Here is a 15,038-nt window from a genome sequence, read left to right as displayed (position 1 = left end):
TTTGGGTCACATGTTGAAATATTTTGGACCTTCTGCCTTGAAATAGTTTTATTTCTTACATTAACTGTTTAGTTGTAGCAGTGTTTTAAAAATCAAGGTGGAACACCTTCAGCTTCAGACATACTGAGATAGGATCATAGATTTATTCTTCTAGATCAGTGTTAAAAAATAAAATATCCTTTCAACATGATCCTGCCACCGCCATATTTCCATGTGAGAACGTGTTCTAAATAAAGTAAACAATGGAGCTCCTGTGGAGCTGGTTGATGGTTGCCTTATGCTTCTTTTTCTATGTCTGCTTCTGTCTCCTTGAACCCCAGTGGGCCTCAGCAGATGGCCGCTCACACTGAGCCTGGTTCTGCTGGAGGTTTCTTCCTGTTCAAAGGGAGTTTTTCCTCTCCACTGTCGCTCCAAGCATGCTTAGTGTGAGGGATTGCTGAAGAGTCAATGAGTCGATGCAATCAGCTGGTTTTCCTTAGATAGAAAACAAATCTGACTACTTTTTTGCTGTGAATTAGCACTATTAAAAAAAGGAAATAAATTAAATATAATCACATATTTGGTTTATTGAAGTTTAGGGTTTAACTCAACATCTATGCTAGAATTCTCCTTTACTTTCTCCTGGTCTGATATATAAAATAGGAATAATGTTGTGTTTTCTGTGTTTTTTTGCTTTATATGTTATTTTTTATTGCATGTTGTGCTGCTGTTGTAAATAAAATAAAAAACAGTTTGACAAAAATAATAAATGTGGTTAAACTTTTCTAAAGCGCTGAGCTAGATTAAGGTTTGGCTGAAACTGTGTTAGTGTGCTGAATATATGTGGACAGACAGACGGCGTGCATTTGTGCCGTAGGAATGCAGACCATAGTGCGCGTCTGTGAATGTGTACAACAGAGACACTTTATGTGCAACTTATATAGCCTTGGGGAGCTGCTATGGTCATATTTTAATAACTCACACTATGTTGGATTATGTACTGTGGGCTTGTAATATCACACCATCAGGGCAAAGTCCTAACAGATCCTCTGTTAGCTAGCCCTTAGCAGAATAAAGGAAAAAAAAAAAAACATGTACCAAGGGACTCGCCAAAACATTGTTTTCAGTTCTGCAGCACTTGTGAAAATGTGAGCTCCCACATGATTCCAGTTCAAAGGTATCCCTTCGCCGTTTTGTCTGCCTCAGCATGTAGCTCTGCCTCTGCCGGCTGCAAAGAACGGAGCTCCAGGTTTAATAGGCTTTAAGTAGCACAGCCCCTTAGCTGCCTTTGAAGAGCAGAGGCTTCTCTCACTCACAAACACACATACATGCTGTACGTTCACTCTGTGGAGTGGCCAATAAAAAAAAGGAACCTGTGGAGCAGTGGCTAGTTCTCCCTCTGACCCACACATCAAACAGAGAGCTGAAGGGAGTAATGTGTGGAATGATCTGAGTGAAGTCCAAGGCCGGGATGCCATTCATGGCTGTGCTGTTATGGTTTTAACTGCCCAAGGAGGCTTTAAGGCTGTGACTGGCAAGTCTGAGCTGTTAAAATAAAAATCTAATCTTTTTTATTAGAACAAAGTGCAAAGTACACCGTACACCACTACAGTTGGCATACCCTTCATTTAAGGACAGAAAAAACACAGCTGCCAGTAAAATAAATAAAAAATGACTATATATATATATATATATATATATATATATATATATATATATATATATATATATATATATATATATATATATATATATATATATAAAATATTTATTCATTTATTTATTACCTGATCTGAATCAGGAACCATAAGGGGGAGTGTTGGCCCAGTGGTTAGAGCAGTGTGCTTCTGCTCTGAGAAGGTTGCTAGTACCCAATGAATCCCCACAGCCTGGCACTCTGGGTCCCTGAGCAAGACCCTTAACCCCACACTGCTCCCAGGCGCCGCCTATAGCTCCACCTCTCTTGACTCTAGCCACATACCTCTTTATAAAAATTGCTAAATTGGCCTTAGTAATTATAAAATGCAGCTTTCAAATAATCCTCACTATTAAGAAACTAATATGTGAAAAGTTAATGACTCAAAGAACTCAACAAGTTTCTTTCAATAGAATTCAATGAATGCATACAGCACCAATTGACAACTCGTAATTTAAAGGAACTTTACAGTGACAATTAAACCAGATCATCCAGTCAGATTGGTGACAGGATTACATCCTAAAGCAGTTTATTGTATGCAGTCATTGGCTCTGCAGGACACACTCCTCCTGGATGATCATGTGGAGATAGGCAATCACTTCCACCGTGTTGTTGACTCTTCAGCAATCCCTCACACTAAGCATGACTGCAGCGACAGTGGAGAGGAAAAACTCCCTTTGAACAGGAAGAAACCTCCAGCAGAACCAGGCTCAGTGTGAGCGGCCATCTGCTGAGGCCCACTGGGGTTCAAGGAGACAGAAGCAGATATTGTGTTATACTAGCTTTAAGATACATAAAAAATACTATTGTACAAAAAATATTTTAAAGAATGCTGGTGGAGATTCTCAGTCTTCCAGGTCATAGTCATTCCAAAAAGTTAAAAATTCATTTGAAGACCAGAATGTTCACGTTTTAGACAAAGAAGACAGGTGGTGTGAAGGAAGCCATTTATGTTAGAAGAGAAAAAACAACCTTAAACAGAGGCCTGAACACCTAAATTCAGCCAATCATATATCAACGGTCGTCTGTCAATCAAATTTTTCTGGTCATAGCATCTTGATTCATATGTCGCAGCTAATATACGCAACTGTTAAAACCAGAATCCTTTCCCATTGAGTTGCGTCCCAGTGTTCACGGGGATGGACGTCTGTGTCTTCGGCAGGCGTAGAGCTAACAGAACTGGCAGCGTTGCGAGGCAAGGGCTCAAACATGTACGGCTGGAAGCCTTCTACACCAAACCAAGCTTCTGCCGCCCTGGCGTCCTCTTCCACAACATCTTCGTCCCCGCTTTCCTCCTCTAAATAAAAAATGGATGACGGAGGAGACTCATCCACGACCTCCGACACTAAACTCTCCTCCTCTTGCATGTTTCCGCTGTCCATAGCGTTCCTTGACAGCGTCGTTTCTAAGTCACCAATTTAGTGCTACTTGGTCCCAATGGAATTTCCCATCGGGAACCTGCTAGCACTAAGTTGCTAACTGGTTAGCAAGATGGTTCTGATAACACAACAAAACTTGTTTGCGAACCTTCCTCCACAACAATCCCGCCCCCTTGATAATCGACCAATCACATTCACTTTAAGGACTGCCTTTTCAGAGGAATGGACCATTATCGGGTATTGCAGGCCAATAACGACCTCATCGACTCGCAGTTTTAAGGGGTGGAGCTGCTTTTCCATCTTCAATGTGCATGTTTTCTAAACTAAAACAAGGCTTTGTTGGGCTGCTGGATAAAACCTGGAACTAAACGCTATTTCTAACATTTTGAATTGAAAAATCTTCCTGGATGGAAGAGAAACGTCTTCAAACTTGGTAACAAAGGCCAGTGGATTGATTTTTTTACTTTACTTTTTTGAATTTAAAGAATGATTTAGCTGATGTGAATCAGAAACCATAAATATCTCATTTAGCTTCAACGTTTAACAGAATTTATAATCAAATCAGCCATTATAATAGTACCATTAATGTGTATAAGGACAGCAGAACCTGATCTACTGACTATGAAGCGAATAAAGTGAATCAGTGAAGGAGCTGTGTGCTAAACACCACACAGTCAGATTTTAGCAATTAAGTGTAAAAAGTAAATCAGGTTGTTATAAATATAAATAACGCTTAAAATACGTTAACATCTGCTTCCACATTGTTAACTTGCTATAGCTATAACCTGTTAGCTTTTTAACTCTGCTTTTAAAATAGTTTAAAAACATTTTAGAAAGACGAAGCCGAACTACTCCCCACAGAGTTTTTATTTGAACTTTTCTGAGGAAGATGATGGTTTCCAGTCTGCAGTGGTGGGAGGAGGAGGAAGCTGCTCTCATTCAGGTCACTGGTTCCAGTTCAGGCTTCAGGATCTCAACAAGATCCAGGTCTTTAACTAGACTTATCTACAAAACAAATTTTGTTTTTCTCAACCTTTCAGAGGGATTATTTGTCACTGTCCTTTTTTAGCATTTTCTTGTTGTCATGTTTTGGTTTCTTTTATATTTTATCTTTGAGTTTTTATTGGTTTTATTTCTATTTTGTGTTATTCTATTTATTATTTTTTTTTGTATTTGAGTTCTTAGGTATTTCTTGTTTGCCCTCTGTTGCCCTCCTGTGTCAGTCTCCTTCTCCTAGCTCCCTTCTAGTCTCCTCTGTTCACACCTGCTCCCAATCTGCTAATCAGCCCGGTCTTTGCTTCTCTCTCCCATAGATGCGCCTCCTGCTCAGTCTCTGTTTGCTGGTTTGTCGTCATTTCTTTGCCTCCTTGTTGTGAGTATTCCTGGTTTTCATTATTTTTGGATGTTGTGGATTTATGTTTTGGATTTTTGCTTCTTTTTTTTAATTAAATCTGCAAGTAACCGGGTCCTTCAAACCTCCATCCTACCTGACATTAGTCCTGCAGCATAACCTGAGTTTGATCAAATTCAAGGTTACTGAATCACAGTAAGCTTGAACCTCAGAGTTTTATGGTCTAGAATTTGGGATTTCATAGATCACCACAGGTTGTTATAGTCCTAAAACAGTGCAGCCCCACACCATCATACTACCACCACCGTACTCATCTGTTGATGCAATCTTTATTTATTCAAATGCTGTGTTAATTTTCTCCAAATATAAAGGGAGATAAAACTCCAAATCCTCAGCAGTGATGCAATTTATTTCTCATTCTCTTGATTTATTTGTTCTTAAAAAAAATAAAATAAAAAAAATAATTGATCTCACCTTCTCTTCTTCTCTGACCTCCTGGATGAATCGTTGATGAGCTCTATGAATATCAGCTTAAATTGAATAATAGCTGCTAAGCTGAAGGGATGGATAATTTTTTACTTTATAAATAAAACGACCATCTGCAAACGCATTTATGTATTTGCTCTGTTTATCTCTGCTGCTGACGTTTGTCTGATGACTTGTATAAAATGTGTGAGAGCAGAAATGCTTCTTTGCAGCACAGTAAAAGCAATAAAGCGAGTTAACAACACAGAGGAGCATCTCCTCCTCCTTTCTTGATAGACTTAAAGTGAAATCGCCCTGAGCGTGCACACAGCATGCAGCATCTGTGTGGGTGTGTGCTTGCACGCTAACGCATATGCATATTCTGAGGCCTCACCGTGAGCTATCGCATAACTCAGGCACTGAAGGAGAAGAGGGGGGAAACTTACAATTAGCCCTCTGCCGAAAGCGCAGCCTCATGTTTACGCTTTACTCATGCGGTAATTACATATGTCGTCTTTTGTTTTTTATTTCCCATAAAGCGAGGGAACATAATGAGGGAAAAAAGCTAATTTCTGTGCAGCATTGTGTAACACTACACAGTGCTTTTTGTCTTCAAGCTCATTTAGGTCTCGGAGGATGTCTATGGGGTTTGAAATGGGAGGAAGAGAGGACTGTAAACAGGGACATTGCTTCTCCAGATGGGAAGTTTCTTCCAAAGCTGTAATGAGAATGCATAATGATTCAAACAAGCTTGATGGGGCCCGACGTAGCAGCGGCCTCTCAGAGAAATATGAAACCGAAAAATCTATTACGCCTCTTTTCTTCTTTTCCAGTTTTATTCACTGTGATATCCATCCTGACTGGAAGAGGAATGTCTCGGTTAAATGTTTCGAGCGGACATTTTTTTTTATTTCTATATCACTTTGGATTCCATGCCCAACAGGCAGAGAGCAGAAAAAGGCTGAAGTGATAAGAAAAAACAAATAGTAGGAGTGACTGGCCCTAATGGGACTGTTTTCAGCAGCTGCATTAACAAGCCTGTTTGATTTGCTGTTCCTAAGTGAAGTTGTCAGCCCATGTGTCCAGCCAGCTATGTTTAGGATGTCTAAAAGAGTTGTGTTTTCTGGCGCAGGCGGATAATAAATGCTAAAGGCTTGACCCCACGGCTCCTTCCAGCGTGTTGCTCTGCGCTCATACTTAGAAACAGGCCCCATAATCCTCCCCGGCTGAGGGTCAAGAATCCATCACCGGTGTTGGTACAATAACACTCATTACCATATTGGCTTGGTGAGAAACAGGCCCGGAGGGGGGCAGGGAGGGGGGGCCTGGTCCAAAAACATCATAAAGCACCATATTGCTTTCTCTTTAATCTCTCGTGTTTCAGATCAGGTGAAAGTACTTGTAGCTCTCAGAGAGCCTTTTTTTTCAACATATGCAGATGAGGAAACGCGGAATTGTCTGCTTTCATTTCCATAATGGGAGTCATGAAGAAGCCTCAGATTTGCTCGGTCGATTTTTAAGCTATGAGCAGAAATAAAATCCCTGTTGGGCTTTTTAGAAAGCATTTTGAAGGAAAACCACATACTTGTTCTCTTAGATACACACTCAGGGCAGAAGTTTACATTCCCTTCTGATCATGAAGGAATTATTGCTCTTTTTTTGTGATGATTTAATAGGTTTACCATTAAATACATGGGTGGATTTAGGAAATCTGGGGCCCTAGGCAAAGACATGCAGGGGCCCCTCTGAATGGAGACAACAACATATAAAACAGCCCCATTCTCCAGATAGAGAAATGTTAATAGAATAGACATCCATTATCTGCTCTAGGTTGTGTCCCTCTCTTCTTGTCCCTTTTCTTCTTGTTTTCCTCTCTATGTTTTGTACTCAGCTGACTTTTCATGCTGTCTCTAAAGGAATGAAAGATTTTTTCCAAGCACTAAGCTCACTTAGCTGATTGCTCCTTCCTGTGTTTCCAAAAAGGCCAAAGTGAATAACCCAGTCCTTCTTTTCACTGTAGACAAGCCATGATCTGCTTATCTGTTCTCCATTTTTCATTTGGATGAAATAATAGCTGCATGAATCATGACAGCAGACAAGATAGAGGAGAGCAGGAGGCGGGGTTACCAATCTACTCGCTCTGGAGAGCAGAGTTCGCTGCTTTTAGATGTTGTCTCCAAAGTCTCCAGTAGCAGAAAAAAGTCTCTAGATTTGGCGCTAGGAGCTTTTTAGAAATCAAAGTGCTAGAGGGGTCTGAAAAGTGGCTAAATATAGCGACTAAAGCGCTAAGTTGGCAACACTGCTCTTTGCATGGTTTGTTTTCAAATGGTTTGCTGCTGTCTGTTTGGACCTTTCTGAACATGTGCAGCAAATGGACTGATCCAATATGGTGGACACTGAAGGGGGGGGCTGAGACACACTTAATATTATCAGCGTTCTGATGGCATTTTAGCCAAAGGATTTTTATCAAAAACATAATTAATGTGCAAAAATAAGGAATAGTTGTATTAACCATACATGGAAACAGAGTTTTATGGGGCCCCTAGGCAACTGCCTAGTATTGCGTAATGGTAAATCCCCCTCCGTCCTGAGAACAGAAAATAATGAAGCATTTCCACTCAAGATCTGTGAACCAATATTTCATAGATAGTTGGAGATAAGGGCATCGGTTGAGAGGAATCTTCTTCAGGGTTTTGTTACGACGTATTTCTCGTTTTGGTTATAACCCTTATGCAGAGTTGGAATGCAGAAGAAAACCTGCATGGCGTTTTCTGCAGGAGGTCCTTCTCTTTGGTCCAGCTGTCTACAGTCAGGTCATTCTCCTGTACGGAGCTGAATGTCAGGCTTCCTTACCTGGGAGTATCTGCTGATTCATTCCTGACTGATTATCAGCGTTCTGATGGCATTTTAGCCAAAGGATTTTTATCAAAAACATAATTAATGTGCAAAAATAAGGAATAGTTGTATTAACCATACATGGAAACAGAGTTTTAAGGGGCCCCCAGGAACTTGGGGCCCTAGGCAGCTGCCTAGTATTGCCTAATGGTAACACTCCCCCAACCACTTCATTAACATCCCCACTAACAACCCCCCCCCCCCCCCCCCCTTCCTCTCCTTTAGCAAGTTGCGGAGAAACCACATGCTTTTTCTAGCCATCAGCAAGCTTCTGACATAATTCTGGCTGGATCTTTGACCACTTTTCTTGGCAGAATTGGTTTGCTTTCCTGGCAAACTCCCAGTGTTTAAGTATAGTCCACACATTTGAGATTTGGTTCAGGCCAGGGCTTTCAAGAAGCTTAATGTTAGCCTGCTTTAACCATTACTGATGTGTTTGTGGGATGGCTTTTCTGCTAGAATGTCCAGTTGTCTCCTGGTCTTTCCCATCTGACCCGAACGGACGCCCTCAGATGAAAGGGAATCGGTTCTGGTTTTTTTAAGAACAACCCTGGAATCACTACTGAAGGCTGCTCTGAACCGAGAGGGTGACGACCAGGAAAGCAGCCTCTGCTCTAAAACGACACTTTCAAGCTCGATTAAAATTTACAGCTTCCTACGTCGATGAGCCAAATGTCTTCTTGGAGAGAAACGTCGTGGTCAGACAAGGCAAAGCTTTCTGGTTTGATCCGGGAGAGTTAAACTCAGACTGAACCTGATTCTATAACAGCAAATAATATCTTAAAACATCCGTAATGGGTAGACACAAAGCACACACACTGGAAAAAAATGTCATCTAGATCCTTTTTTCTTAAAATAAGTGCATTTGTTCTTGGATTGAGGAGGTAAAAGAGACATTTTGCCAATGGAACAAGACAATTTTAATTTAAAATAAGAAAATACAATTGCATTGTCTTATTTCAAGTGCATATTATCTAATTATCTTATTTTAAGAGTAAAATACTCATTACATTGGGAAACTATCTCATCTACCTACTCAGATTAAGGGTAAATACACTTAATTGAAGGAATTTTTTATTTATTTCTAGATCGTTTTTCCAGTCCAAGAAAATCATAAAGTATTTATTAAATATCAGGACCATGTAAGGGAAATGAAAAAAATAAACATTACAAAATTTCCTAAAAAGGTAATTAAATATTTAACAGGAAATCCAGGAGGTATGCGGTAAAAACTGCAAAAAATAGAAATCTAAATGGGTAATTTTTCTTAAAAAAAGTGATTTTTTTTCTTGAACTGAGGAGGTAAGTAAGACGCTTTGCAAATAGAACAAGACAATTTACATTTAAAATAAGAAAAACCAGTTGCATTGACTTATTTTAAGTGCATATTATCTAATTATCTTATTTTAAGAATAAAAATACTGATTCCATTTGCAAATAATCTCTAATTAAGGTTAATACACTTTATTCAAGGTATTTTTTACTTATTTCTAGATGGTTTTTGCAGTGAAGAGTTAACTTGCTTTAACCAAACATAAGCAGGGATGCATAAATTCATTTAACAGAGAATATGTAAAAGAATGTATTTATATTCTGATGCATTGCAGTACTACTGTATCCTCATCAAGGCATGTTATTCCAGAAGCAGCAACATGATTGCAGATCACTATTACCTCAGGAGCTCTGATAGAAATTGATGGTCTTGCCCTTGGAAAAATGGCACAGAAGTCAATATGCTTCATGAGACTCAGAGGCAACATATACTTATGTCTGCTATTTGACTGATGAAACAATAGTAAGGGGGTGGGGGGGTTCTTCTGCCAAGTCGACGATATTGGATTTGGATCTTAACACTGTAGGATCAAATAAGAGCGGGAAGAGTCTGCGAATATCAGGTTGGACCTAAAACAGACAAAGGCAGATTGTTATTGCTCTAAACCTGCATTAATAATTCAATCATGACCCCTGACATGATTTCCGTAAAACAATCTGATGTGTGTGTGTGTGTGTGTGTGTGTGTGTGTGTGTGTGTGTGTGTGTGTGCGCCTTGTCTGTCTGTATGCGTGCGTTTTGACCTTCCCGCTATGACAGAGCCCACGCCTGAGGCAGCAGCTACAAGTGTAACGTTTAGAAGGCAGGAGAGTAAAGAGGAGAGACGCGATATGAGAAATTGTGTGCGTGGGAAAAATATCTGAAGTCTGCTGCAGCAATTCCCCAAGTGTCAGATGTGCCTACCCCAGGGGGGGGCTTCAATAAGCAGGCCATGGAAAACGCAAGGTCTGAGGAAAAGAACCTGCGAGGCATTCTGAAAGTCAGGCAGAAAATATATGCAGAGGACGTTAAATATAAAAACAGAGTATGGGCAAGAGCAAAATATCATAAGCAATTGTTTTAGAGATAAAACATTCATCCATGGGCAGGCCTTCTGCATGCCAGATAAATGGATGATTATAAACTTCAAAACAGTAAAAAAAAAATGCAATCCACTGGACTTTGTTTCCAGGTTTGAAGACGTTTCTCTTCCATCCAGGAAGATTTTTCAATCCATAATGTCAGAAATAGCGTTTAGTTCCAGGTTTTATCCAGCAGCCCAACAAAGCCTGGTTTTAGTTTAGAAAACATGCAAATAGAAACGGATGAACGGGCCCCCCCCTTTGGAATGGGGGTCGTTTGGCTTCTTTGTTAGCCTGCAATGCCCCATACCTGTCTATGTCTCTGAAGGGGGGTCGTTAGAGGGAATAGTTGGCCTGGCTGAACAGGGGAGGTCTTCTCTTATCCTGTAAAGGTGTCAGGGCTGCGATGATAGCAGGAAGGAATGAAGGTTTTTGAAAGCTGAAATCTGAGTCCACCCCCCTCCTTTCTTAACGTAGATGGCTCGTTCCAAAGGAGCGGACCCGTTCGTCCGCTTTCATTTGCATGTTTTCTAAAGCTGGGCATACACTGTGCGATTTTTTTCAATTGTTGCACGCAGCTACAACTCACACTGTACGACAAAACCACAGGATTTCATCATACAGTGTGAGTTCTCTGTTCACGATGTTTGTTCTCACGCTGTGCGACCTGATGCGATCTACCTGCTCACACGTGAAGCTCACTAACGTGCTGCCTTGAAAATTTGTGCAATTTTTAGCTGAAAGCCTAAAAATAAAAAGGCAACGACGTATTTGGACAAAGACATGGCTGAGCTAACATGGCTACTACGATCTGCCAATTATACAGAAAGAACTCCATTTCACTCATTGCATGATGCTCGGTTTTCCTCTGAGAGGAAGAAGAAACGTCTTCAAACTTGGAAACAAAGTCCAGTGGATTGATTTGAACTTTTTGGGAATGACTGACCTGGATGACCGAGAATCTTCATCAGCAGAATTATAAACTGCCCTGCATCTTCCGCACGCAAAGTAACAGCAACGCTTGCATGCACAGGCAAAAAGCAGGGGGTGCCATCTATCCATGGACAGAGGGGTGGGGGGGGGGTGCCCTGTGATGTCTGCGGACGAGGACTGCGGCGGCGCTGTCACATTGCATTTGGCTGCGATGTGGGAACTACGAAGGGCTACAAGGGACGGTCTGTCTGTGCGTGTGGAGATAATGAAGTTGGAAGGTAGGCTGGACGCTCTGCCGTTCTGGCACAGCTGGTGGTGCCTCTGATGCTGCGGGGGGGAAATAATCGAAAGGAGCAAAGAGCGAAGACAGGAGACGGGGGTGAGACGGGGTGAGAGATATGAAGAGGCCTGGAGAAAAAGAACACAGAGTTAATTGCTGTTAGAGTGATGAGGCAACGCTGGTGTTATACCAGAATGAATATTTACTCTAATTAGAGACGGCTAATGTGTCCCCAGGTATAAAGGTTACCATGCTTCCCGGAGAATAATTACAGGCACAGAGCTGGCATTGTCCAGGAAAGCGCTGCAGAGCTCCCTTTGTACATCATTAACAGTTCACTGACAACAAAAGCCCAGTTAATAGAATGTAATGCGGTTTCCTCAACCATGCCTTTGTCCAAATGGTCATTAGAGGACAGCAAAGCCGAAACTCAGCCGCCCTGCCCACCTCTCCATGTGACCCTCAACTTTTCCCTTTTTCTTCCTGCCTGCATTTCCTCTATTCAACCCCCCCCCCCCCCCCCCCTCCCCTCCATATCAACATAATAAACAAGATTTGACAGGACGCTACAGACATCAGTCTTTGTAAAACACAGAATAACTCTTCTATAAAAGAATTAATTCTGTCGGAGAGACACAGACGGAGCCAAATGTATAGATTTACAATCTCACACTGGAATTCCCTCCGCATGTTTTAATGCATCGTAAACACTTGCTGTTTTTTGCTTTCTGTTCCAATAAAAACAGAGCAGCAGCGCGGGGGTGTAATATCTGGAGCTGGGGGAAATTAAAGCTGAGGTTCTTCTCCTCCTCATGCACACTCCACCCCCCCACACACACGGTTAATCAGCAGCCTAAAGAGAAATCTAAGACCACATCTACACCCAGTGGAAGGAACCTGATACAACCACCCTGACCCCCTCCTCCACGTCCCTTCTTTCTCCTAATCATCAACACAGAGGGACTCATGCCCCCGCTGATGAATTAGACACAAGGTTCAGTATGATTAACTAAAGTTAATGGGCACTGAAAGTGATCCCAAACAAGGTAACCGTAGAAGGGAAGTATTTGAGGGAAACATTAGAAAATAGACTCCTTTTTATTTCCATTTCAGCTTTATGTTGCCATTTCTGAAAGTCCTTTCACTGCGCGGTGACAAACATAACCCTTCCGACTGCTGGAAAAATAAATCATACTTTCAAGTGAAGACAAATGCCTGATCCGCTGGGAGTAGCCGCAGGCTATAGTCATAATGGCTTCTCTTTCCTTCGGCCTCCTTTCCACTCTGCGCTTCTTTTTCCTCTCCAGGCAGGGAGTTTCCCTCCAAGCTGCTTTTGAAATATCCACACAAACCAGCCTTACGCAGCAGAAAGCTATAGATGAAGAACCAGGAGCAGCAGAGATGCTCATCTTCACTTTAAAAAGCAATGACCCCCCCTGACCTTTCTGAGAATTTCATTCTGTTTCCTTCTTTTCTTATTTTCACTAGTAAAAAAAAGTCATTTGTTCTGGGATTGAGGAGGTAAAAGAGACATTTTGCCAATGGAACAAGATCATTCAGGTTTAAAATAAGAAAACTGAACTTCATTGTCTTATTTCAAGTGCATATTATCTAATTATCTCATTTTAAGAGTAAAAATACTCATTCCTTTGGCAAACTACCTCATTTACCTGCTCAAATTAAGGCTAAATACACTTAATTTAAGACATTTTTACTTATTTCTAGATGGTTTTTCCAGTGTTGATGATTGAACAATAGAGAAATAAGTACAAATTTCTTAAATGAAGTGTATTTAACCTTAATTGTAGTATGTAAATAAGATGATTTGACAATGGATATATATATATTATTTTAAATGTAAAATATCTTGTTCCATTGGCAAAGTGTCTCACTTACTTCCTCAATTCAAGGAAAAATGCACTAATTTAGATTACATTTTTTTGCATTGGGACGTTAAAGACTCTAAGGTTGGAGAGCCTCCTTTCCATCACCCTAATATTTAGCCCCCCTTAGATTCCTTTTTCAGACCCACACCTAGACTTTCCTAAAATAATATTTTCATTCAGATAAATCATGGGGCTGAAATTGAAAGGTTAGTTTGCACCCGAAAGCTTTTAATGTTAAACCAGAGAAAGAGTTTAATAATTTAATAATAATACAATAATTCAATAATTGTTCTTTGGTAAATTTAGTAAATTTTCAAATCCTGTCGGTCGGTCGGTCGGCCGATCCTGTGGATTTTATTCAACCTGTTGCAGCTCCGGCTGTATTTTTAGTTCCCTAATTGAAGGAGGTTTTATTGTTTTAATTAATTAGTTTTATTGTATTTTTGTATTCCTTTAAACTTCTATGTTGTTTTTCTAAATCTTTACCTGCCATGTAGAGCCGCCCTCTGTGGCAGCTGTGGTTGTTTTAAAGTGGAACCTTCAGGTCATTGCTGGGCGTTTGGCTGATTCCAGTTACTGATCTATTTTTAGTAACGTTCTTCTTCCCATTAAGTCTGATCAGGTTATGGTGAATTTAGAGCAGCGGCTCCCAATCTTCCCATCAAGGCTCTACTTGCACATTTAATCCAAGTTTCTGCACACACCCCCGACCAACCTTTTTTACAGTTTAACAACGAAAATAGAACTACAGTAAAACATATATGAATAAATTAATCAGATTAATTGATAATTGAAATAATTATAATAATTATTTATTCAGTAATTGATTAATCATTAAATGGAGTTTAGCTGACAGAGGGACTCACTTAGAGCAGGAATTATAGCAAGATTGTAAAACTGTAAAAAATTAAAAAATTAAAACTTCTCACACTGTAAAAAATTTAAATCTAACTAAGTTTAATTTTCTTAAAAATAAGAGAATTTTTTCTTGAATTAATGAATTATTGTTCATTGTATCACTTAATACACTTAAGTGTATTAAGTGATACACTTTGTCGAAAGAATAAGGCAATTTACATTTAAAATAAGAAAAACACAACTGTAGTCTCTTATTTCGTAATATCTATATGCTCATTCCATTGGTAGATTATTGTATTTACCTGCTTAAATTAAGGGTAAATTTAAGACATTTTAGTGTTTGCAGTGCAACGTCGTTCTATGCAGCTTCTCTCCACGCCAATCATTTGGTTTTAGAGGCAAAGCTTTGCATCATCAGGCTGTTTTATAACCGAATTTTGTTGACTATCTGTTGTACTGGATTTTATTTACAGGACATTTGGTTAAAGGGGGCAGATTGAAGTAAGCGCCAACAAGTCTTTTGGTTTCTCAAAGAAAAGCAAACATTTTAAAACCATGTAACCCCCCCGATTCACCATGAGGAACCACTTTGTGTTGGTTTATCAGATGTAAACCCAGTAGAATACATCAACGTTTTAGGGAGTTAGAAGCCAGTTAGGTTCCTGTCTGTCTGTCTGTCTGTCTGTCCGTTTTCCCTGTTTTTCTGTGGATTAAACAACAGGGGGGTCGTCGCTTGTACCTTACAAGCATCCAAACACTCACCAAGTGGTTTCTCATGTCTGATCTTGTGTGGGTGAAAAATGCCTGGATTTCCCAACACTGGTGCGCTGTGTGCGTGTTTGGCGCGGCTCGGGCTTGGCTGGGATCGGGGCAGACCAGCTGCAGAAGTCTGTCTCCCCTCCTCAGCTCTCAGTGCTATCAGG

General features: G+C 40.4%; 1 protein-coding gene across 1 annotated transcript; it reads right to left on the bottom strand.

The window, feature by feature from the left end:
• Nucleotides 1-9,269: 9,269 nt before the first annotated feature.
• LOC119790470 lies at nt 9,270-15,038 on the bottom strand. The gene is made up of 4 exons (XM_038296000.1): nt 14,878-15,038; nt 11,105-11,499; nt 10,001-10,070; nt 9,270-9,667 (listed from the first exon to the last, which is right to left on the bottom strand). Exons 1-4 carry the CDS (start codon nt 14,890-14,892, stop codon nt 9,539-9,541), a joined length of 609 nt encoding a protein of 202 aa, XP_038151928.1. The 5' UTR covers nt 14,893-15,038; the 3' UTR covers nt 9,270-9,538.

This window comes from Cyprinodon tularosa, unplaced genomic scaffold (genome assembly GCF_016077235.1).
Source record: "Cyprinodon tularosa strain WSP-4 unplaced genomic scaffold, ASM1607723v1 ctg365, whole genome shotgun sequence".
NCBI classification, from domain to species: Eukaryota; Metazoa; Chordata; class Actinopteri; order Cyprinodontiformes; family Cyprinodontidae; genus Cyprinodon; species Cyprinodon tularosa.
This window is presented reverse-complemented; position numbering and strand designations above follow the sequence as displayed.